The sequence below is a fragment of the Gouania willdenowi genome, chromosome 12, assembly GCF_900634775.1.
Source record: "Gouania willdenowi chromosome 12, fGouWil2.1, whole genome shotgun sequence".
NCBI classification, from domain to species: domain Eukaryota; kingdom Metazoa; phylum Chordata; class Actinopteri; order Blenniiformes; family Gobiesocidae; genus Gouania; species Gouania willdenowi.
Genome location: NC_041055.1, coordinates 12,928,412 through 12,953,461, shown reverse-complemented (window position 1 = coordinate 12,953,461; position 25,050 = coordinate 12,928,412). Strand labels below are relative to the sequence as shown.

The 25,050-nt window shown below is 41.6% G+C and overlaps 2 protein-coding genes across 12 annotated transcripts in view; both read right to left on the bottom strand.

Moving 5' to 3' along the window:
• Positions 1-159, bottom strand: part of zer1 (zyg-11 related, cell cycle regulator) — a 31,417-nt gene extending 31,258 nt beyond the window's left edge. Inside the window, exon 1 of one of the 2 annotated variants that reach the window (XM_028462381.1) lies at positions 3-159. The gene's annotated coding sequence lies outside the window, so the exon portion shown is untranslated. The remainder of the gene's footprint in view (positions 1-2) is intronic. The other variant, XM_028462383.1, reaches the window with a different exon arrangement.
• Positions 160-10,696: 10,537 nt separating this feature from the next.
• The window catches only part of rpgrb (retinitis pigmentosa GTPase regulator b), a 52,990-nt gene continuing 38,636 nt past the window's right edge, over positions 10,697-25,050 (bottom strand). The window contains exons 14-17 of one of the 10 annotated variants that reach the window (XM_028462582.1): positions 18,297-18,398; positions 18,175-18,220; positions 18,015-18,091; positions 10,697-11,526 (exon numbers count right to left, since the gene is read on the bottom strand). In XM_028462582.1, the coding sequence (XP_028318383.1) occupies positions 11,404-11,526; positions 18,015-18,091; positions 18,175-18,220; positions 18,297-18,398 (348 nt within the window). In that variant the 3' untranslated portion in view covers positions 10,697-11,403. Of the gene's footprint in view, positions 11,527-18,014; positions 18,092-18,167; positions 18,221-18,296; positions 18,399-25,050 lie in introns of all 10 variants that reach the window. The other 9 variants (XM_028462583.1, XM_028462584.1, XM_028462585.1 and 6 more) reach the window with 9 other exon arrangements.

The following is a 25,050-nucleotide window of genomic DNA, read 5'->3' as shown; positions in this document are numbered from 1 at the left end:
ACCCGGCCGCAGGCTTTAGCCGATGATCAGCGCACTGATGGCGAACAGCAATTGAGAAGTTCGGTCCAATCTTGACTCATCTTTACTGGCTATCTTCCGATGTCAACAAACAGACGCTTCCTCCTCCTCTTCCTCCTCCTCCTTCTGTGGTATTTTTTGGCGGTTGGCAACAACACTTGAGTGCATTACTGCCACTGATGTGAGTGGGGGTAATGCGAGTGTCAAGCAGCAGTTTTGTAAAAATCAAAGCGTGAGGCGAAAAAATAATACATAATAAATAAATAACATTTAATTAAATATTTCTGATCAGCATGGTTTCTTTAATAAAAATATATGAAGTATAATCAGTTTTATACCAAGACCAAACAGGATTTATTAAAAAGAGACACTCGAAGACTATTTAATTTGAACAACATGGCACAGAACTCTAAAAAGAAAACAATAATCTTGTCACTCGACGCAGAAAAAGCATTCGATAGAGTCAACTCGTCATTCCTCCTTGCTGTCCTTGGCAAATTTGGCTTTGGACAATCATTCATACAATAGATCTCCACCCTCTACACTAAACCTAAGGCCTCAGTAACCACAAACAAAATAACATCCCAAAGCTTCACACTGCAGAGGGGAACCAGAAAAGGCTGTCCACTCTCACCTTTGCTCTTTGCAATATTCGTTGAACCTCTTGCAGCAGCTGTTCGTCAAAATACTGTTATTAAAGGAATCCACTCATTCATTTCAAAACACAAAATTAATCTTTAAGTGGATAATATTTTACTCTATATGGAAGAACCCTCCTCATTAGAAGAAGTATTTAAACTAATAAACAGCTTCTCTAAATTATCAAGACTGTTCCATTAACTGGTCAAAATCATCAATCCTTCCATTAACAAAAAAATCATGAATAAAAGTTATTTTTTACAGTACTTACAAGTAACAGAAACAATCAAGAAAAACACTTCTGTAGATCCAATTGCCTTACAACCTCCAGAACTGGCTATATATATAAAGAAAATCTCAAAAAAAAAAAAAAAAAAAACTCTCAAAAATATACAGAGCACTCTCGAATACTAACTCTAATCACTTACCAATCAGTAAATGGGAGGCTGAACTTTCAATCACCACAACACCGATTTCTGGACAGATATTTGTTGTAATACTTTTACAAAAAACACAAACCTACAGCTAATTCAATACAAAGTCCTCCACAGATCTCACATTACCCAACAGAAAATGTATAAAATGGGCTTCTCCCCAACAGACATCTGCTCTCAGTAAACCCAGGGAACTATTGATTCTTATTTACATGTCTTATGGCTTTGTTCCTCAGTTCGACAGTTTTGGTCTTGAATTACTAAAAAACTGGCCTCCATTTTGGACTGCAGGATTCCTCTCTCTCCAGATCTATGTCTGATAGGAGACCTGGCGAAGCTTGATCTTCCAGCAAACCAATCACAATCCATCCTTCGCGACACTCACCATAGCAAAAAAAAACAATATTAGTGAATTGGAAAGATAAAAAATCCTTAAACATAAACCAATGGCAAAATCTCCTCATAGAATATATTTCCATGGAAAAGATGTCAGCTCTCAGAAAAAATAAAAAAACCTGCTTTGAGGAGCACTGGACTCCTTTCTTAACTGCATTTAATCTCGATTTCTTAGCCAATTGATCTAGCCTGCAAGCGAACTGCCAGCTCTCCTGCCGTCCGCCCGGGAACTGGCTGCTGTTCGGTGTGGCGCCGCGCTGCCTCTGGCAGCCAGCCAGGCTCCACCTCTGGCTGACCTACTCATCGCTCCAATTTTAATTACACCTCAACACACCACCCCCCCCGGAGGGTGGGACCACCACTTCCACTCTTTGGAGCTATTGCACCACATACACATATATACACATAAGTTGGATGGGGATCACCGCTCCCCTCCATCAACCTTTTTTTAATAGCACTTCATACATTCACTAAACACACACATTCACTCAGGGGATAGAGAAGTGTCTCTCCATTGGGCCTGTTGGGTGGGGGCCCGGCCCCTCTGTTGATGGCTGGGCCGCTGTGTAGAGTGCAAATACATCAGGAGGGTGCGGTCGGGCACGGCGGGGCGGTGGTCTCTGGGGGGCATGTTGCTGGAGGCTCTCTTTGTGGGGTCTCTCCGGGCGGTGCCGGCGTGGGGGTGCCTCTTCCCTTCGGGTGTGGCTTGGTGCTTGTCTCATCTCCTGGTTGCCTTGGGGGGCGTTCCCCGCAGTGTGCAGGTCCGGGGTGGCCTACCGCGCCGGGGTGGGGGGTATATATATATATATATATATATATATATATATATATATATATATATATATGGGTGCACACACCCAACACAGCATAACGTGGATGGCTGTTCATCATAGGAATGGGATCCACACAAGGTTCCTGCTGCTTAACAGAAGGTTTTCCTTGCCGCCATGATGAATCCATGTTGGGTGTGGGATACACATGTATGTGTATATACGTATATATGCATATGTGTGTATCCATATAATGAAGAGTCCGTCCTTAAGACTGCTCTACTGTAAAGTGCCTTGAGATACCATTGGTTATGATTTGGCGCTATACAAATAAAGATTGATTGATTGATATATATTCGCTCTGTGTTGTTAGACAACCAGTCAAGTATTGTATTGATTTTCATTTGGAGGTTCTCTCCTCCTTCAGCTGTTCTGTGTTTTGACTCAGTGAAAAGACTGCCATGAGAAAGGCTCAAATGGTTGAAGTTCTTTGCTTTTTAATATTATAAGCTCCCTATATTTTTCATCTGGCTCCGAATATTTTTGTTCAGGCATCTATTTACTTTGATTTTGTTCAGGCACCTCCACGGACAGCCTGACCGTATAGACAGGCAACCAAAGTTTTCGAAACAACCCGGTGCCATGTACCAAGTTCACCTCTGTAGCGATATCAAAATAGATTAAAACCCCAACCCTAACCTTATCCAATAAACTGTAGTGAAGACTACAGGGAGTAGAACACCAATAATGGGGATCAAACAGACAGTTGAAGATATCAGTGAGATATTACTTTGGATAAGTTAGATGAAGAATCCAATAAACAAATAATATATGCATGCCCATATACAATCTCTGTATGATGTGAACTCAGATCATGAAACCGGCAAGCTTTTGGTGAGTTTTACTTTTTTTTTAATCTTTGTTTTTATTTTGTTTAAACGTGTGAATGGAATCAGATTTCTCCCTTTGGTTGTTTGGCTTTGATGCTTTCACTTTGGACGTGTATCAGCTGCTCTGTTTTCCGTGAAGAAAGAGCCCTCTGTTGTGCTGCCTCAGCTTTTGGAGCTGAAGTTTTTATTTTGTATTTTTTTATTGGTCATGATTTTTTTGAGCTCGCACGTTTTTCTTCTTTGTTATTTCTGAACGATTCTTCTTTTACCCTTTTGTTTTTACTCAATTTCAGGAAAATTGAGACGGAGATTGAGGACTGCAGCCTCAACCAAGTTTACATTTTGAATTTTTTTTTGACCGATACCCTCGTAAACAATCTGTACCTTACCCTTTTTGAAGCTGCTTGCGACAGGCAGCCTAGTTCAACATTTATTGTTTTCATTTTGCGCGCCTCCTCCTAACAGGGGGGACACAATTTTTCCTGAGAATACTGTCCTATTAGTTGCTATAAGTACATAGGCAATTGCTTTTCAAACAAGAAGTCCTGGTTATAATGTGCAGAAAAAAAAAGGATAAACCTTGCGAGGGGAACCGCTCTTTGGTGGTCTTTCCTTACTGACATGCGGGACAATTCCTGGGGAATGCTTCTCTTTCCCTGACACCATCCTTGACTCGCTGAACATGCGTCATACTGTCTTGCTAGGGGATAGTGGTCCACCTGATTTGATACATGCTTGGTAACCGAATATCGTTCTGAACAAATTTCTCAGTCTACAATATTAATATTGTACGTTCCCTTAGAGTGAGGGTTGTTAGAGGCTGGCTCTAATCCTGTTAATGTAATACTACAGTGCCCAGAGTCCTGACGGTCTGTTATTAGGGTTTTGTGTTAATGCTCCCAATCCTTTATTTTGAAAGGGTAAACGTTGAGCGAGTTGTTTGGATTTTTTCTCGGTCTGGAAATATAAATCAATCAATCAATCAATCTTTATTTGTATAGCGCCAAATCATAACCAATGGTCTCTCAAGGCACTTTACAGTAGAGCAGTCTTAAGGACGGACTCTTCATTTTATGGATACACACATATGCATATATACGTATATACACATACATATGTATCCCACACCCAACATGAATTCATCATGGCGGCAAGGAAAACCTTCTGTTAAGCAGCAGGAACCTTGTGTGGATCCCATTCCTATGATGAACAGCCATCCACGTTATGCTGTGTTGGGTGTGTGCAGAGGAGAGGGTGGAGACAGAGCCGCTGAGTCTCTGTAACTCCACACTGAGGATCCCACGGACCTGCAAGACAAAAGCCAGAAGGAGTACAGGAGCAAACACACAAGGGAAGAAGCAGACATAGAGGGAGTGTTTGAAAGAGGAATGGGACCCTCTCCGGTCCCTCTCTAACCTAAATGACCTCTCTCGTAACGCCCTCTCCAACCTCTCTCCAACCGAGCATGCCAGACCCCCCCCCCCCGGCAGTCTATGCCTATTGCATCTTAATTATGAGCTATGAGCTGGTTCCTAACTAAAAGCTTTATCAAAGAGGAATGTTTTGAGCCTAACCTTAAAGGTAGAGAGGGTGTCTGCCCCCCGAACCGTGGTTGGTAGATGGTTCCAGAGAAGTGGGGCCTGATAACTGAAAGCTCTTCCTCCTATACTACTTTTAGAGATGAATGGAACAACGAGTAGTCCAGCATTTTGAGAGCGTAGTGTTCTGGGGGGATTGTATGGCACTACAAGCTCCTTGAGATAGACTGGTGCCTGTCCATTTAGGGCTTTATAAGTGAGAAGAAGAATCTTGAATTCTATTCTAGATTTTATGGGAAGCCAATGCAGAGAGGCTAATACAGGAGTAATGTGATCTCTTCTCCTAGTTTTAGTCAGTACACGTGCTGCAGCATTTTGAACCAGCTGAAGTGTCTTAAGCGACTTGCTCGGGCAGCCTGCTAAAAGAGAATTACAATAATCCAGTCTAGAGGTAACAAAAGCATGGACTAGTTTTTCGGCGTCGCCCTGAGACAGGATAGATCTGATTTTAGCAATGTTACGGAGATGAAAGAAGGCAGTTCTTGAAGTTTGTTTTATGTGAGAGTTGAAGGATAAGTCCTGATCAAATAGAACCCCAAGGTTTCTAACAGTTGTGCTTCGTGCCAGAGTAATGCCATCTAGGGCAGTTAGGCTAGCATAGGTTTCTCTAAGGTGTCGCGGGCCCAGTACAATGACCTCAGTCTTGTCTGAGTTGAGAAGAAGAAAATTTTGGTCCATCCAGGCCCTAATGTCCTTTAGACAGGCCTCAAGTTTAGATAGCTGATTTGTCTCACCTGGCTTCATTGATACATACAGTTGGGTATCATCAGCATAGCAGTGGAAGTTAACAGAGTATTTTCTCATAACATTACCAAGGGGGATCATATAGATACAGAAGAGGATTGGACCTAGCACAGAGCCCTGAGGAACCTCGTAGCTTACTTTAGTGTACACAGAAGACTTATTATTCACGTGTACAAACTGGTACCTACCAGATAGGTAGGACTTAAACCAGTTTAGGGCAGTCCCTGTGATTCCAAGTAGTTTCTCTAATCTCTCTAGTAGAATATAGTGATCTATAGTGTCAAAAGCTGCACTAAAATCTAATAAAACCAGCACTGAGAGTCGTCCTTCATCTGAAGCCCAGAGTAGATCATTAGTTACTTTAACTAAAGCAGTCTCTGTGCTGTGTTGAGCTCTAAAACCTGACTGGAAGTCCTCGAACAGGCTGTTGTTTTGAAGAAATTCACAGAGCTGAGCTGCCACAACTTTCTCAAGAATCTTTGAAATAAAAGGAAGATTAGATATAGGCCTGTAGTTTGCTAAAGTGCTGGAATCAAGAGTAGGTTTTTTGAGAAGGGGTTTGATTACAGCTACTTTAAAGGACTGTGGCACATAGCCTATTGATAGGGATATATTTATTGTCTCCAACAAAGATGGGCAGACTAGGGGAATAACTTCTTTAAACAGCTTAGTTGGGATCGGATCTGAAAGGCAGGTCGATGGTTTGGAGGATGAAATAATAGAGTTAAGTTCCTGAAGTCCTATATGTGTGAAACAGTTTAGGTTAGGCCTATTTACATTTAATGGTACAGCAGGCCCAGGTGAAGGCAGGGAGTGGCTAATTTTATCTCTAATCTTGTGAATTTTATCGTTAAAAAATGTCATAAAGTCCTCGCAGCTGAGGGCTAGAGGAATCATGGGCTCAATAGAGCTCTGACTTTGTGTTAGCCTGGCTACAGTGCTGAAAAGGTACCTCGGATTATTTTTATTTTCTTCAATTAGTGAGGAGTAGTATGTAGATCGACTATGTCGTAAGGCTGTCATGTATTTACTATGGCTTTCTTGCCAAAGTATTCGTGACTCCTCTGTTTTATTGGAGCGCCACATTCTCTCTAATTTACGGGTTGTTTGTTTGAGTGTGTGAGTTTCAGAGCTAAACCACGGAGCTTTCCTCTGACGTTTAATAGTTTTTTCCCTCAATGGGGCAATTGAGTCCAAGGTGGATTTTAGTAGACTAGCAGAGCTATCGACAAGCAGATCCAGTTGAGAGGGGTTATAATTAATGTCATAGTTATTTATTGGATGGTGCACTGAGTGTAAGGCAGCAGGAATGGCCTCTTTAAATTTAGCCACAGCACTGTTGGACAGATTTCTACTCGTAACTATTTTATTGCACAGTGCGAGATCCTCTAGGATAATGTTAAAAGATATTAAAAAGTGATCTGATAGCAGAGGATTTTCAGGGTAGACTTTTAGTTCATTAATATCAAGGCCATATGTTAGAACAAGATCAAGAGTATGATTTAAACGATGAGTAGCTTCATAAACCGTTGAGAGGGGTTCCTTTAGTTGTTTTATGCGACTTTTAGTTGAACCGTTTGTTTGTCTTGTACTTGTTTCTAGCGGGCGTGCTAGAGGCTCCCCGTTATTGGAGGAAAATAAATATTTTTTTTCTCTCTAACAGTCGGGTTTGTGGTTATTACTACTTTAGTTGAGCTGTGTGTGTTTGACTGGACATCATCATTCAACACAGAGCATAATTCATGTCACCAAATGAGCTCAACCGCAAATTTGCCGTGACAATGCGCTTCCCCTCATCTTCAACAATACTTCATTTATTTATTTTTTTGGGTTCAGAAATTTGTTTGAACGTAAACAAAAAGTTGTCACTCTCACTCGTCCATTCATAAAGATATACTCAAAACTCTATTTAGTAGTCCTGTAAATTCTATATTCTATTGATGGGCATTCAAATCAAGTCTGGCTTCTGAGGACCAATGTATACAACCCACTTTATCCACCATTTCTGGAATTTCTGTGATTGCACCTTAACATAAAAAGTCAGTCTTTCCATCTACTAATCTACCATTAAAAGCAAGAGAGGTCTGTGTGTGTGTGTGTGTGTTTGTGTGGAGCGAATATCTCTCCAAAGCGAAAATGAGTTCAACCTGTAACTTTGTCAATTAATTCCAAGTTCCACAAGTGTGTGCATCCGTTATTTTGGAGTGATTTGGTGTTGCAAAACGTTCATTTTAATTTTAAGATTACGGCTCCCTCTCTATTGAGCGCGCTATTTCCGGTTCCAGGTTCATGACGTCACTGTGTCGCAGTTTGTTTGGGTTTAAAAAAGAAGGTCAATATTAAAAACGTTTTTGTACTGCTAAAAGTTATTTAAGTTAATATTTTATGGTTATTTAAAATTATCCCGTCTCCATCGTTGTGTAATGCTATCGTCGCATCTCAAACACGGAGCTCTTTGAATAGAATAGATCATTTGAAACCGTCAGCCACTGGTGAGTCTTTTGCAGACAAGTTTCCCATTGTTTAAACCATATGACTGTCCATGTAATTGCTCACTAATGCGCTGTTTCACTAGAGTCGGTATTGAACTCAACCCATTCAATACTCAGGGCTGCCAAGTTTCAGAAAATGACAAGAAAGAGACTTGAGTGACATGATGCGCACCGGCAAAAATAAGACTGATGTCCTCACTTCCATGCCAGCGTCTCTACCTGCACTGTGGCCTCCTAATGCTAGTTTTAATCAACCAGAAATTAGAAATGAATATTAACAGTAATTTTGACAAAATACATTTATTTGTCAATATTTTATTTCAACCAACTCTCCATCATTTAGCTGGCGACATGTCTCATGTTGTAGGTGTTTGTCACAGATTTTGATGCCTTGATGACAGAGGCAGGGGGCTCCCACCTAAAACACTGTGGCCCAAGGCAGTGCTACCTTTACCTCAGCTCTCCTTGTCTGCAACAGAAAGGAGGTCATTAAAAAGCAAATCATGTAAAAAACATTAAAACATCAAGTGATTTTTGATTGAATGAATGTCTTAGCAGCAGACTCAATGTCGATAGAAAGAGACCATTACATACAAAAATAATCAAATAAAAACAGTTCAAATGAACTTTAGATTAGACAAGGCATTTGTTTCATTTACTATGTATTTATGCTGATATAACCTACAAGTGCAATTTAGCTACTGGCAGTGTTCATAACACTGGTAGTAGCTGAATAAGAGTTTTAATGTCTAGCACTGACACACACATGTAGGGTTGCCACCTTTCAGAAAAGAAAATAAGGGACACAAGGGACAGTGAACACAATCCTCAAAAATAGAATCATTTTGACACAGAACAGTGTTTCTCAAACGTTATTGCCCAATGTATCCCTCATGTTATATATGATCTATTTGTGTTTGCAGGCTCGTCTAAACTCTTTCCTGTGTCTCGTCCAACATTAGCCTTGAATTTAGGCCTTTTTATTTAGTTCTGATTTTTTTGCTCATTTTAGAACTTAAACTTCACCTTTTGGTGTATTTTAAAGAGTTGTGCAACACATTATGATTGATGGATATAAAAAAAAAGTCTGTGCGCATGTAAAAAAAAATCTATAATATTGAAAAATAAACTGAAATGTTTGTGTGTACCTCCTGAAAGGTGTTTAAGTAAACCAAGGGCAGCGGTCTGCAACCATTATTCTCAAAGGAACCATTTTTTCCTCCTTACCTGGATTAAAATCCTTCCGGAGCCGAAAAAAATACCTTCTCAATGAAGACAATATAGTGTAGAAAATTATATACGTAGTTACAATTATGATGAATAATATTATTAATATATATTAGTTGATGTATTTGTAGTGCTACAAAAAATAACTTGAATTTGATAACACATGATTATGTCAGTCAACACATACTAATTGCTCATTTCTTGCAACATACCAAGTATGCTTATTAATCTGGCACGTTGGCAGTTAATTAAATATTTCCCCACACAAATAAAATCTCTATTTTCTTCCAAAATAGTCTATTTGTTGGTTTAGTTAGGGATTTAAAACAGAAGGTTAACCACAGATGCAAGGAAAGTTTATGGGTGATGATAGTTATTGCACAATGCGATTTATTTTTAGGTTGACAAATGGTTGTATCGTGATTTTATTTGGTGTCAATGTCATTCATTATTTTAATATTTTCTTATAGCTATAGGGAGCCATTGCAAAAGACTCCAAGATCCACATGAGGCTCCAGAGCCACAGGTTGCAGACCCCTGTCCTAGGGGTACACGTACTCCAGTTTGGGAACCACTAGAATATACAGAAATCTCTCTAAACATTTTTACCGAGGGAATATATATATATATATATATATTGTGTTTTATTTTGTGTGCGACGGTCTCATGTTCTGGTCATTTATGCAAATACGGAAGAAACAGCGTTCCGTTTTGGCTTAGTACGGGACGCACCATTTAATGGACAAATAAGGAACGATTCCGTATTTTAAGGCTGGCAACCCTGCACACACGTGAGTGAGACACACACACACACTAAATGTTAGTTTTTTAGACGAGTAAACTAACTCTATAACACACACACAACAATATAAACAGTGAACAAAAATGGGTAGTTACATACCATCACAGACGACTCGGTTCTGTCGACGACTCGGTGCGTGTTGTGTGAGAAAGATTATTTATAGAAAATTTAGAACATTCAAATAACTTAAATCACTTGTTTCCATTGTAATTAAATTTAAATAATGAAAGTGCTATTAATAATTATTTAGACCCATTAATTTTATTAGGTGACCTAAGTCTGTGCGTCTGTTTGGTCTGTGGGATTTCATGTGGGGGGTAATATTAAAAATACTGCAGGGGGCGCTATAGCACATGCACTCCTGAGACGTGTACTGTTTCTTTCGATTAGTCGATTATGATGTGTGTGCCAATTTTGGTGACTGTTTTTGGGTTTCTAAGCTGTCAAAAAGTACTTCCTGTTTTGCATCAAAAATGCATCGCCAGGAGGTGGCGCTATGACTGTGAATGAATATTGACATATGGATGTGATCAGAACAGGACTCTGATCAAGCATGTAACGTTTGACGCAGATTGGTGCAGAGCCCGAATGTTCGCAGCTCACGATTCATATTCTAACACTATCCGGACTGACACTCTGACACGATCTGACTGCTCACACTGTACGTTCATACACGACACGTTGGGTGTAAAGCTGCTCAAATTAAGCAGTGTTATTATTTATTATGTACTACATGATATACAACACTCGATACATGTGCTTTAATATGGGAGATACACTTTAACATGGTAGTTAATCACTAAGTTAAACAAAAACTAGGCTAGAATGAAAGGATCTATATGGATTAAAAGCATTTAAAAGTCCAACAATGTAGATTATGGCATTGAAAATCTCTAACAACGTTACTACGCAGTCCGCATTCGCTGATTGTTATGTGCTTCCGCGGCCGGTGGATGCCAATTTTTTTGTCGCGGGGGAGGCCGGCGAGTAGATTATCACAACACCACTCAATCCATCGCTTTATATCTAGACAATGAGTGCAGGGTTTGCTCGTTCTCTGTTCCAACCGGCTTGTTTTATCAATCGCTGTAAACAACAGACTAGTGAGTCTATGGAGCACCCGCAGTGTCCTCCATGTTGTAAATAAAGCTACTACGGGAAGAAGAAGGAGGGTCGAATGTCATTGGCTGCTATTCCTCTAAAACATTTTTACTTGGTTTTATTTTGTGGTTTTGAACGTTTTAGTTTTATATCGCCTTTTTTTTTACTAATTCTAAGTCACTGTGTTTTTTGGCACTTAAAATATGTGTATATTGTGTAAGTTATATAAAAAATTAGGAAAACTGTAATGAAAACATCGTTTGTGTCTGCCCTTTAGCAAACCGAAATGTGATCAGAGGACCGTGCAGGCGCCGGAGCGAATCCTCGGAGGTGCTGGTTGTTGCAGCGTTGCCTCAGCATCGCCGTCGGCTGGGATTTTTGGATGTGAGGAAGAAAGGCGTCGGAAGAGAGAGAGCTGAGAGGAAAAGATCACAGGTTTGACCATTAGAAAGACGTGTTCCCATGTTTATTACCTCTGCTAGGCGCAAAGCACAGAGCCCATTTGTCCGTCTGCTAGAAAAATAACTTGAAAAGTTATGGACAGATTTGGATGAAATTTTAAGGAAAATTGATTGGGACAAGGAACAGGTGATTAAATTTTGGTGAAAAATAATATATATATATATATATATGGCAAGCGTTCAGGAAATTAAATATACATATAAAAGTCTGAATATATATAAGAAAAGTTTATATGTATATGACAGTGTATTTATATACTTAATATATATATATATATATATATATATATATATATATATATATATATATATATATATATATATATATATATATATATATATATATATATAAGTGTATTTATATATATGAAAGACTTTATATATATATGAAAAACACCACACAGAACGACCCACAGACAGACTTTTATTCTGCTGCGTTTGATAAAAATGATCTTGTATCATGTTTTCCACCTCACACCGATAGCAGAGGTGTAATTTGTGTGTCGATGACGTTTCGTTTAAAAGATTTTACAATGTGCAAAATAAACATTTTACTGCCCGTAAAAATGTTTTTTGTAAAATTGTCAAATGGTAGAAGTTCTAACATCTATTGTTCCTCACACCAGCCTCGCAGTTGATAGTCAGTCACCAGATTATCTGGATACTATTTTGATTGTAACATCACGAAACAAAACATAAACGTGAGCAATTTTTTATGAGCTAAAACATCCACAGACTGAATGAAAACATGAGCAGGACCAGAAAACTGCTGAAATAAATCCTAAACAGTCCTTTTGTGTGAGGAGACGTCCTGGACCGGGTGGGTGGGGGTGGGACGAAACGAGGTGCAGCACTTCTCTAGAAAGTCCCCTAACAGAGGCTGTCTACAACTTTTGCCCATTTACTCAGAATCGTTTGACACAGAAGAGATGTGAGAACATGAGTTTGAGCTGGAGCTAAAAAAATCGCAGTGTCTGCCTGTCTTTACCTCTTCTGTCTCAAACTATATAAATGACTACAAAGATGGCGTCCGGGTTTTTCATATATATATATTAAGTCTTTCATATATATATATATCTTAAGTTTTTCATATATATATAGAAATACACTTTCATATATGTATATTAAGTCTTTCATATATATATATAAACACACTTTCATATATACATATAAATACACTGTCATATACATATAAACTTTTCTTATATATATTCAGACTTTCATATATATATTTAATTTCCTGATCGGCTTGCTATATATATATATATTTACCATTCGTTTTCCCATCCAGACTGTGGAACTTCTTGTTGAAGATGTCATAGGTTCTCTCAGAACAGGCTTCACTGATGATGTCATCAGAACAAAAATATATATAATTGGCCCTCACAGAGCATGATTTGCATGATTTGCAATATTTTAATAACTATTTGACAATTAATAATACCATTGTTATTTCAATTGCTAAAGGTATGTTTTGATTATCAATGAATCTAGTAGTGTATATAAAATCAATGTAGGACTACAACATAGGGTGGAAATCACAATATGGGTGGAAATGAGCTGCTTGGTGGAGGTCTGCGCTCTCTGAGTGCTTTTCTAGTTCTCAATGAATTAATTGAGTAACACAGGACTGTGTAAATGTTTAATGGTGCCTCGATTCCTTAAAGCCAACTGTTGAGGTGGATTAGAAATTAATTAAAAAGGACAGTTAACTTTCACAACATTGGCTATTCAGCATTTAATCACGAATGCAAATAAAGACAGGAGGAATATGTAATTTAAATAAATAAATTTTAAAAAACAAAAATTATTTATTTATTAACAATATTGTGATGCCGGTGAATCTAATGGGCATGTTATTCTGTGTTGCCATGTCTGGGTCGTCAGGTTGGATGTTACTGTGTGTCTGTTTTGTGTTGTGTCCTTACTCTCGCGTTAGTCTGTAGTTGGCGGGAGTAGAACGAGAGTTAGGTGGTTGGTGGGAGTAGGGAGAGAGTTAGTTTCTGTTCTTACAGAGTGGATGCTGGTGACAACACAGTGTGTGTATGATGGTCCTACTGCTTTGAACCCTGTTATTAAAAGCAACTTCTGACAAAGCTTCTGCATTCACTCATGTATCATCCTCACTACATTGGTGTCAGAAGTGGGATGGAATGGGACATAACCAGAACCTGGAAAATGCCCACCGCCGCCTGGAAAGAGTAGCCTGGGTTGCGGAGAAGTGGAGAGCCCCAAGTCTCCCTGATGGCTCCAGCGACAAGTGGCCACACCGCCCAGAGTCACAGGCTAGCTGCAGAACAACAGATCTACGCACCCGAGCCGCAACAGCTTGCCACCACCACAGTCAGATCCAGGGTTGCCGTGAAATTGCCGAAATATGACGTCACAAACCAGCTGGAGTTGTACCTCAAACAGGTTTGGATCGCGGCGGCACACAACGGTTGAAGTGAGGGAGATACCGCCACACATCTGGCCCTCACACTGGAAGGCCGGGCACAGCAGGTGCTTCTGGACTTGGCCCCAGCAAAGGAGAGGAAGTTGCTCGCACTATGGCGTTAGAACGGCAGTTCGGACAGCGCTCATCAGAGACAGTGGAAAGAGAAAAGTTATACAGCCGCCTCAGCCAGGAAGGGGAAAGTCTGGGACATTCAGCTACATGCCTGCTGGGGTAACGTTCTTTTCCCACATGTCGCACAGGAAGAGTTAGCTCTCCATGCGTTCCTGCAAGGACTTGTTCCTGAACGTCTCCGCCAACATGTTTGCCTGGCAACGCCTCAGACGCTGGAGGAGGTGCTCCGAGAGGCGGAATGTGCTGAAGCCATCCTCTCCACATAACGGGCGGCACCAAGCACTCAATCCTGCGTCAGGATGGCTGACTATGACCTCGAGGAGGTCAAAGAGGTACGCCAAGCCCAGTCGCCCACACCGCAATTCCAGCAGCGATGTTCATTGACCAGACAGCGCCCACACTGCTCATCTGATCGCTGTTATTGGTGATAAGCCTGGACATATTGCACGCGATTGCCCCGCCCTCTGCACCGAGAGTCAAAACAACCCCTATGGAGGGAAATGACATCAGGGTGGCGCGATGAGGGGGTCGCCATCCCAACCCACCATACCCCTCCAAGGCCGTTGCATGCTGGTCATACCAGGAGACTGTATTTGACCTGTCAGCTGGATGATCAGAGCTGTCAGGCGCTCATAAACACAGGGTCTACCATCTTTCTGGTGCGGCCAGGCATTTCATTGGGCACCAGCGGACCACTGCCAGATGCATGGACCCCCACCCAGACCCAGCAGATGACAGTGATGGGAGAAAAGACTGGGCTCACGGGGAGGAAGCTGCTGTGGGTTCGGGCGGGTGGTCAGGAGGTGGTGCATGAGTTCTGGCTAGCTGACATTAAGGAGCCGTGCATCATCGGCCTGGACCTGCTGTCACACTGGGGAGCCCACAGAAGTGTGCATCACCCTGGGGGTTGAGACCATCAGGCTGCAACGTGGACGGAATGAGGGAGTAACCAAGAGGATTAACGCAGTGAGCAGCACCATGCCAAGCTTCTGTAAAGCACCAGGGAGGCTCCCATCATCGGCCTGGACCTGCTGTCACACTGGGGAGCCCACAGAAGTGTGCATCACCCTGGGGGTTGAGACCATCAGGCTGCAACGTGGACGGAATGAGGGAGTAACCAAGAGGATTAACGCAGTGAGCAGCACCATGCCAAGCTTCTGTAAAGCACCAGGGAGGCTCCCATCCACCGGCAACTCCCCCTTTGTGGAAACAACGAGAGCGGTGCAGGACCTTTTACAGTGCAGCTGTAATGATTTAAATGTCTAACAAAAGCAAGACCTGGCAGGTCTCCTAAAATACTTTATGGACATTTTTTGTGCCAAAGATGAGGACTGTACACAGACTGTGCTGGTTCAGCCCCTCCTGGTCACTTACATCATCACAGATTAGCATTCGCCAAATGACAAGCAGCAGCAGACATGATTCGTCTGATGGCCGCTGATGGAGTGATTGAGTCGTCTGACAGCCCGTGGGCAGCACCAGCCATGCTGGTTAGGAAGAAAAATGGGAACTGGTGGTTTTGTGTGGATTTTCTGTCTAAATAGTGTCACAAAAAGAGACTCTTATCCCCTCCCCGGATGGACGACGCGTTGGGTTGGATTGCTGGTTCCAGTTGGTTCAGCTCCCTCGACCTGTACAGTGGTTACTGGCAGGTGAAGCTAAACTAAAGATGGTTTTCACCATCGGTCAAGGACAGTGGCAGTTCCGAGTGATGCCTTTCGGGTTTTGCAATGCACCAGCAATGTTCAAGCGGCTGATGGAGCGGGTGCTGGCTGACGTGCCGCGGGACTGGTGTGTCATTTACCTGGATGATTTGCTGGTGCACGCTGGAAGTTACGTGGGTGCTCTTGCTAACCTACGGGAGGTGTTCACCGCCATTCGCTGAGACGGACTGAGGTTGAATCCAGCCAAGTGCAGCCACATGGCTAAAGTGACTGAGTTTCTGGGTCACCAGCCAAGGTAGCAACTGTCAGAGACTGGCCTGCTCCCACAAATGTCAGCGAGGTGTAGAGCTTCCTGTGGCTAGCGCCCTACTATTGGCATTTCATCCAAGGTTTTGCCACCATAGTCAGCCCGCTTCACCACCTGACAAATACTGTACCAGTGGGATGACAAGTGTGTTGCCGCGTTTAACCAACTCAGGGCAGCTTTAATGGAAGCACTGATCCTGGCTTTTCCGGATCCCCACCGACTTTTCATCCTTGACATGGATGCCAGCACCACGGGGGTTGGAGCAGTCCTGTCACAGCAGGGAGATGACGGAGAACACACAGTTGCCTACTTCTGCCGCACTCTGAGCCGAGCTGAAAGGAATTACTGCATGACGCGACAGGAGCTATTGGCGGTTTAATGTTCTCGTGTGTTTGTTCTGTTATAAGCTGTGCCCTTACTCTCGCGTTAGTTCGTGGTTGGCGGGAGTTAGGGGTTGACTAGTCGACTTTAGTGTTCTCTCGCGACTCTGTCCATGTGACGTCGACTAGTCGCAGTACCTGACTTTTGCCCAAGATGGCGGCGCAACACAGCAAACCAGGGTCCCCTGCATGGCAAAGCAGCACAACATCAAGCGTTTCTTGCTCCTTCCTTGTTTGTGCTCAAACTGCAGCTGGTAGGCAGATACTATGGCTAATATACATGCTAACGTTAGCTGTAGTGGTAACATGTCTGTGTATTAAGCAGATCTGGGAAACATCAGCAGCGCAGGAAGGAGGCTCCATTAACGAGGGAGACCGCTGTTGTGCCAAAATCTGTGACCCGAAAAAAATCTGTGACCGTAGGTGGAGACAGTTCCAAGCCCTGCTGCTTCTAGGCGGAGATTTACTCCCTTTTTAACACGTTTGTAAATCTTCTCCAGTCTGTTTTTACTTCACCCACCGGAGCATCATGTTTAAGGGGGAGCTCCTTAATAGCTATGAAGAGGTCTATGGAGTCGACGTAGCACTTTTCTTCTCTGCCGCCGAGAAGCTGCAGCGGTCACAGATTTTGACAAAACACCGTCTTCGGTGAAGGAACCCCAAGCTACTGTAAAAACAGCCCAAACCAAGTCTAAACGCCCAACTCTGAGGAAGCCTTGGGGCTTAACAGTTACCGTAGACTCACGGTAGGCAAAGCAGCAGTGTTCCTGGGTTTCTTAGCTTCTATAGCATGTCCTGTGTCCTAGGGGTTGGCGGTGTTGTGCCAAAATCTGTGACCCGACATGACTTTTATAGATATTCACGTAATATTACAGATATTCTTTCGGTGCTAAAGGGGTAAGGAATCATTTATGAACATGTTTAAGAGTAGAAGGCGGCTAGAAAGAGATTAGTAGTCGATTACACCCACCGCCTATACGCTTCTGGACATCCCTGCTTAATAAACATTAAGAATTAGTGAAAAGAAGGCGTTTAAATGACAGCTATATTCACATCTCATCAAACAGAAATAATTCTTATTGGAACTTAAGTAATGAACCCTGCGACCTTCATCAGTGAATTCATTGAACCCTTTGTAACTGGAAAAAGAAAATATGTTGATTGTCTAGATATTCTTCAAGATTATAGCTAAATTAAAGACAATAGTTTTCATGTTTGTGCTAAAGATCAAATCAAGCTCGTTCCAGTTCAGGGGCCAACATTCCGACTAGTTGGATAGAAATCAAAGCTTTAATGTCAAAGAAATATGTCTTATCAATAATGTGCTCTAATTGATCATTTATATGCTGAAATCTGTAGAGAATATGTAATATGCAATCACATCAATAGTTTAGGTTTATTCTGTGATTTTTAGGGATGGGATACGATGAAGGGCCGACTGTAGTTACATTATTTAGGCGGTGGCAAAATAGAAAACAAATTCATAGTGAAATTATAGTGTTGCTCTTGTTTTAATTTTGACCTTTTTGTCGACAGGTTTGGCCTCATCCACGGTTTCTCCTACACCTGCAGCATCAGGATGTGTCCTGATCTCTGCTGCTGTGGAAAGTCAGAAGAAATTAATGTTACTCGTTTCGGAAATTGTCCCATTTTGAAAAATATTTGGAATTCAAACCGCCAACATTTCTGCTCTCCATCAGACATGGACTTGCCTTCCACCTCCTGAGCCTTCAGGAAAAATCACATGTCTAATGTTAGAGCAAGACATAGCACAGTATTTAAGATAAAATGGTTCTTCATTTACATATGTGTCTACTGATTTATCTGAGGACATCGCTGAAGAGTTCACCTCCTCCTGCTCCTCTTCATCCCTTTCCTTCTCTTCTTCTTTGTTTTGGTTCAACTCCTGAGGAAAGACATAAAATAACAACGGCTGATAATAAATCAGCAGAGAAAAGACTGGAGGAATCACACTTAGGTTAGAGAAACACAGAATGAGATGATAAACACAAGTTTAAACTCACTACAGTTACACAAAGAAATCAGTGGATGAAAAGAGAGTTCAACCTGATCTGATTTAAAAATCAGCTGCAAACATTAAGCCAGTGGTTCCGAACCTTTTTTTGTATTGTGACCCCATTTTGATGTCAATAATTTCTGGCAACTCCAGAGACATTTTTTTAAATTACTTTTTGTTTAAATTTGTACTGTACTACAAATACAGAGCTGCCACTGTTAGTAACAAGTTGTGCCAGCTCAGATATTTTTTATACTGCATTTTACTGTGACTATTAACTAGATTTATATTTGACAAAGTTAAAGTAAAAAAATACAGTTGTAATCAAAGAGAGATGTGAATAGTATTTTCAGAAGACAGAACCCCTGTAAGGCTTGTGGACCTGACTCTGTCTCTCCTTTCACCTTAAATCACTGTGCTGATCAGCTGTCTCCAGTGTTCACAGACATTTTTAACACCTCACTGGAGACATGCACTGCACCAGCCTGCTTTAAGGCATCAACCATCGTTACTGTCCCAAAGAAGCTGAGGACCACAGGATTCAATGACTCGCTTTGACCTCTGTGGTCATGAAATCTTTTGAACACCTCATGCTCTCCCACATCAAGGACATCACCAACCCCCACTTGGACCCCCTGCAGTTTGCCTACAGATCCAACAGGTCTGTAGATGATGCTGTAAACCTGGCTCTCCACTTCATCCTCCAGCACCTAGACTCCCCAGGCTCCTACGCCAGGATCCTGTTTGTGGACTTCAGCTCTGCTTTCAATACAATAATGCCACCTCTCCTTCACGACAAGCTTTCCCAGCTGAACGTGCCAGACTCCACCTGCAGGTGGATCACAGACTTCCTGTCTGATAAGAGGCAGCACGTGAAGCTGGGAAAAACATCTCTGCTTCCTGGACCATCAGCACTGGATCTCCTCAGGGCTGTGTACTTTTTCCTCTGCTCTTCTCTCTGTACACCAACAGTTGCACTTCCTTTCATCAGTCGGTCAAACTCCAGAAGGTTGCGGATGACACGACCGTCATTGGACGATGGAGACGAGTCCGCCTACAGGTGGGAGACAGACCGGCTGGTGTCCTGGTGCAGCCAGAACAACCTGGAGTTCAACGCTTTAAAGACAGTGGAGATGAGAGCAGGCTTCAGGAAGAACCCAGCCCTCCCACCCCCCTCACCCTGGGTGAGGGGGGTGGAAGGTAAGCTCCACAGCTGTAGAGTAAGCTCCACAGAGTCCATCTGCTTCCTGGGGACCATCATCACCCAGGACCTCAAGTGGGAGCTGAACATCAGCTCCATCATCAAAAAAGCTCAACAGAGGATGTACTTCCTGCGGCAGCTGAAGAAGTTCAGTCTTCCAACAAAGATGATGGTGAACTTCTACAGCTCCATCATCCAGTCCATCCTCTGCTCCTCCATCAACATCTGGTACGCTGCAGCTACGGCCAAGGACGAGGCCAGACTGCAACGTATCATCCACTCAGCAGAGAAGGTCATCGGCTGCAATCTGTCCTCCCTCCAGGACCTGTTCGCCTCCAGGACTCTAAGGCGTGCAGGAAAGATTGTGGCCGATCCCTCCCACCCCGGACACAAACTGCTTCAATCTCTCCCCTCTGGAAGTAGGTTTCGGTCCATCAGGACCAGAACCTCCAGACACAAAAACAGCTTATTTCCCTCTGCCACCATCCTTATGAACACAGCCCCAGCCAGGTTTAGTTTTGGCTAGGATCTGAGTGAATGCTGAAGCCCCGCCTCCTGACCAGTCAGTTCTCTTCGAAAACGACCTGCCCATTGTTAGAAGATCCTGGTTGGTGCAGATCTGACAGCTACATTTAGGAAAGAAAGATTATTAATGGATAGATGCAATCCTTTCATTTACTGATGACATCCTTTAGGAAAGATATAGATTTATATCTGATGGACTGATCAACAGTCAGCTGATGAAGCCTGTTTCTCTGTATGCGTGGACGAGTGAAGTAATTTGTTTTTTAATTAATTAATTAATTAATTCATACCCTATAGTGAGGCTGACAGCATCAGCAGGAACATACTACAGTGAAACGATGTGCTCTCATCCCAGTGTGTGTGATAAATAGAGGACTAGCTCAATAGAAACACGTGTGATAAAGTTTAACTGATCAGAGTGCTGTCTGTTTATCATAGAATGGAATAATATCATAAATAGTCTTACACCTATACGCATTGACAGTGTCGGCAGCTTCCTGCCTGTGTTCTTTCATTCCTGCCTTTTATATAACAGTGTTGTTTTTGGTCTGAATTATGGTATTTAATTATTCATCATTTTAAACTTAGCTGAACACCTAACCTGGTCGGGACCAGGTTATGGAGAGGATCAGATCTGAGCGAGAATAAAAGTCCCGCCTCCTAACCAATCCCTCCTGGTGCGCACTGCACTAATACTGTTGCTCTTTGCTGTCATCATGGTTTTGAATTAATTATGGACTATTCTCCCATGCATGTGGGTGTTCCCATTCAAATCTGGCTTTACACGCATTCTCCTGTGTTCGTAAGTCCTTTTCCTCTTACCCTAACCCTGGAATAAGTGTAGTGCCCCGATAAGGTGAAACATTATATTGCACTAGAAATAGAAATATAGACTTAGTTATATTTGAAGCCACACGAACTTGTGCGTCACTCAGCTGTGCGATTAATTAAAACCCTGACAGACACAGACTTCTGTCCACGTTGGTCACAGTCATTCGACTATTTTCATACTATGTCCAACGTAATGTCACAGTTTGATCTACTACAGAGTGAAATAAGCTGTCATATGAGGATGAGGATGGACCAGAAACTGTCCCAGTAACTTTTGCAGTGGACTTCCATGAATGAAGATAATTACATTGTGTTTTTCTGTATTTTTCTGTATATATAGTATGCATACACACAGGCACACACACACACATGTATATACAGTATACATATATAGATTTATTTTTTATTTTTTATTGAGGGACAGTTCAGTTCACATAGTTTCAGTTCAAGCAATAATGATGTGCTGCACACTCTTGTCCCCAGTTGGGTTTCAAAACAAAAACAACATACATAATTAAAATTCCTATAAAACAATATACAAGTACCCGATAAAAAACATGTACAACCCAGCCTATATAAATAAATTCCTAATCATCACAACTCTAAACCACATGGAATAATCTTATATAGTTACTTATGTATACAGGTGCTGGTCATAAAATTAGAATATGATGAAAAAATTGATTTATTTCAGTAATTCCATTCAAAAAGTGATTCACAAAGAGTGGACTGCAGCTGGAGTCAGTGCTTCAAGAACCACCACACACAGACGTATGCAAGACATGGGTTTCAGTTGTCACGTTTCTTGTGTCAAGCCACTCTTGAACAAGAGAGCCTCAGAAGCGTCTCGCCTGGGCTGAAAACAAAAGGGACTGGACTGTTGCTGAGTGGCTGATGAAAGTAAATTTTGCATGTCCTTTGGAAATCAAGGTCCCAGAGTCTGGAGGAAGAGAGGAGAGTCACAGAATCCATGTTGCTTGAGGTCGAGTGTAAAGTTTCCCCTGTCAGTGATGGTTTGGGGTGCCATGTCATGTGCTGGTGTTGGTACATTGTGTATCCTTAGGTCCAAGGTCAACGCAGCCATCTACCAGGAAGTTTTAGAGCACTTTATGCTTCCTGCAGCTGACCAACTTTCTGGAGATGCAGATTTCCTTTTCCAACAGGACTTGGCACCTGCACATGGTGCCAAAGCTTCCAGTACCTGTTTTAAGGACCATGGTATCCCTGTTCTTGATTGGCCAGCAAACTTGCCTTACCTTAACCCCATAGAAAATCTATGTGATATTTTGAAGAGGAAGATGCGAGAGGCCTGACCCAACAATGCAGAAGAGCTGAAGGCCACTATTAGAGCAACCTGGGCTTTCATAACACCTGAGCAATGCCACAGACTGATTGACTCCATGCCACGCCGCATTGCTGCAGAAATTCAGGCAAAAGGAGCCCCAACTAAGTATTGAGTGCTGTACATGCTCATACTTTTCATGTTTATACTTTTCAGTTGGCCAACATTTCTAGAATTTTTTTTTTGTATCGGTCTTAAGTAACATTCTAATTTTCTGAAATACTGAATTTGGAATTTTCATTAGTTGTCAGTTATAATCATCAACTTTAAAAGAAATCAACATTTGAAATATATCAGTCTGTGTGTAATGAATGAATATAATATACACGTTTCACTTTTTGAGTGGAATTACTGAAATAAATAAACTTTTTCATGATATTCTAATTTTATGACCAGCACCTGTAGTGTTTGTGTGTGAGTGTAAGAGAGAGTGAGACATATTTATTTTAACATACCTGCTGATAACGTCTGTGGCAGTGAAAGAAGATAATTTGTGAGTTGACCCATCCTGGACCTTAGTTTCTTTCTTGGAGTTTTACTTCTTGATTCTGCAGTGCTAGCCACATAACCTGTTAGCACAGACTCGCCTCCCTGTGTTTCAATACTGTCTGAATGCTTTCTTTTATGTTTCTCTGCAGAAGCCAAGCGCTTTCTATCGATGAATCTTCTGTAGCATGATTAATCAAACCCAGCATCTTGTGAAATGCTGTCATTCAAAGTCAATACAGTGTTTATAAGTTTCAGCTATGGTCTTGCTCTCACCACTCAAACGAAGCCATTGTTCGAAGCAGTTTCGATACGCTTCCCATCGTTTTGCTGAGACTTCTTGTAATTGTTCTCTTTTTACAGATACCAGGAAACCAGATAGCATGTTTTTGATGTTTTTTTTAAAAAAAGTGATTGTCGTGTTTTTGGCCTCTGAAGATTGTATACCGGTCGCAGCCAGTCAGTGACTGACCTGTCAGATGTTCAAAATGCACGACATTTCCTCCTACTGTGCAGGTAACCTGTCTGTCAAAAGCTAAAAAAATGTATATCAGCAATACCTTGTTGGGTCACGCCCACCACTGTGGTCACAAGTCACACATACACACCATTTAGTTTATTAAGTCATTGATGGAGCATGATGGCAGCTTCAACAAAGGGGCTTGGTGGTCAGAAACGACTGATCCATGTGTAACCGTTCTTGTTCAGCAGGCCAACGGTAGTCAAAAAGCACATTCTCCAGGGCTGCAGTTACTGTCATTCACTCCAGGGTTAACCTCCTTCACTTTAGCAGCAGCGTTAGAAAGCAGCACACAGGTCTGTCTGAGAAATGCTGCAGCCTTAATTACATTAATTGTTACTCACAAAACATTTGCAGCTAAACTAAACAAACACATTTCCTCTAATCATTCGGCCAACTGTCGTATCCTGTCACATTCACTCTCGGCTCTACAGCTCCCTCTCTCGCTCGTCCACTCGCGGCTCTCTTTTTCATAATGCCTTAAAGGAGCTACGCACTTAAACTTTCAGTACAACCTGTAAACCTTCATTACAATTTCAAACAGTTATTGTCCTAAATTAATGTTTAGGACAATAACTAATACTAGACTAAAACTATCACATTTTGAAATGACTAAAATGTCACTAAAACAAATAAACATTTTTGTCCATAAGACTAAGACTAAAACTAAAAAGGCTGCCAAAAACAACACTGCTCCAAAGCACTGTTCAGTTATTTTCTTATAATGTAAGAAACGTCCTTTTGTAGTTCGGAGAGGGTATCAGCTTTTATCATAGTGATGTTTATGGTGGAATTCGCCGCCGGTATGGGTATGGCTTGGGCCGGACTGTGAGAACTCTACTGAGGATGTGTTGGGCTCTGTTGAGGCCGTTGTACTTAAACTTTTGAAGACCTGATGCCATCTGTAAATTTTGCCAGTGTTTAGCTTGTAGTTTTATGTTTTGATGTTATTTAAGATGCACGCTCCGATTAATTATGAGATTAATGACAATTTTTGCGGCAGCCCTTGCGGAAGACCAGAAGAAATACACTCTGCAAATTAAATCTTTAATGTTTTATTTGGTAAACAAAGTTCAGTTTGCTAACTTTAAGTTTCACTGTACAACATAATTGTGTCTAACACAAATAATTATCCTCTGCACAACAGCAACATCTGGTGGGGCCATGCCTCACTGGTCCCACTGCCCAAGACAAAGAACCACATGGCTCCCTCAAGCAATTCCTAGATTCTCCAATTTGGTTTTATGACCCTTTGCCTAGAAGGAGATGGTCCTCTGTCTCAGTTCCTCATTCTCCATCTTGTTTTTATGACTCCCGCCTCTTCTCTCTTAACCAATCAGGCCTGCGTCATTCAAATCCAACAGGGAGTTTGAACCAATCCTACTACGTCTCCAGCACGGACTTACAGGTGCTGGTCATATATTTAGAATATCATAAAAGAGTTATTTCAGTAATTTTATTTTTTTATTCAAAAAGTGAAACTTCTTGTATACATTCATTTCACACAGTCTATTTCATAGACTATTTCAAGTGTTGTTTTCTTTTAATGTTGATGAATATAACTGACAACTAATGAAAACCCTAAATTGAGTATCTCAAAAAATTAGAATATTGTGGAGAGGTTCAATATTGAAGA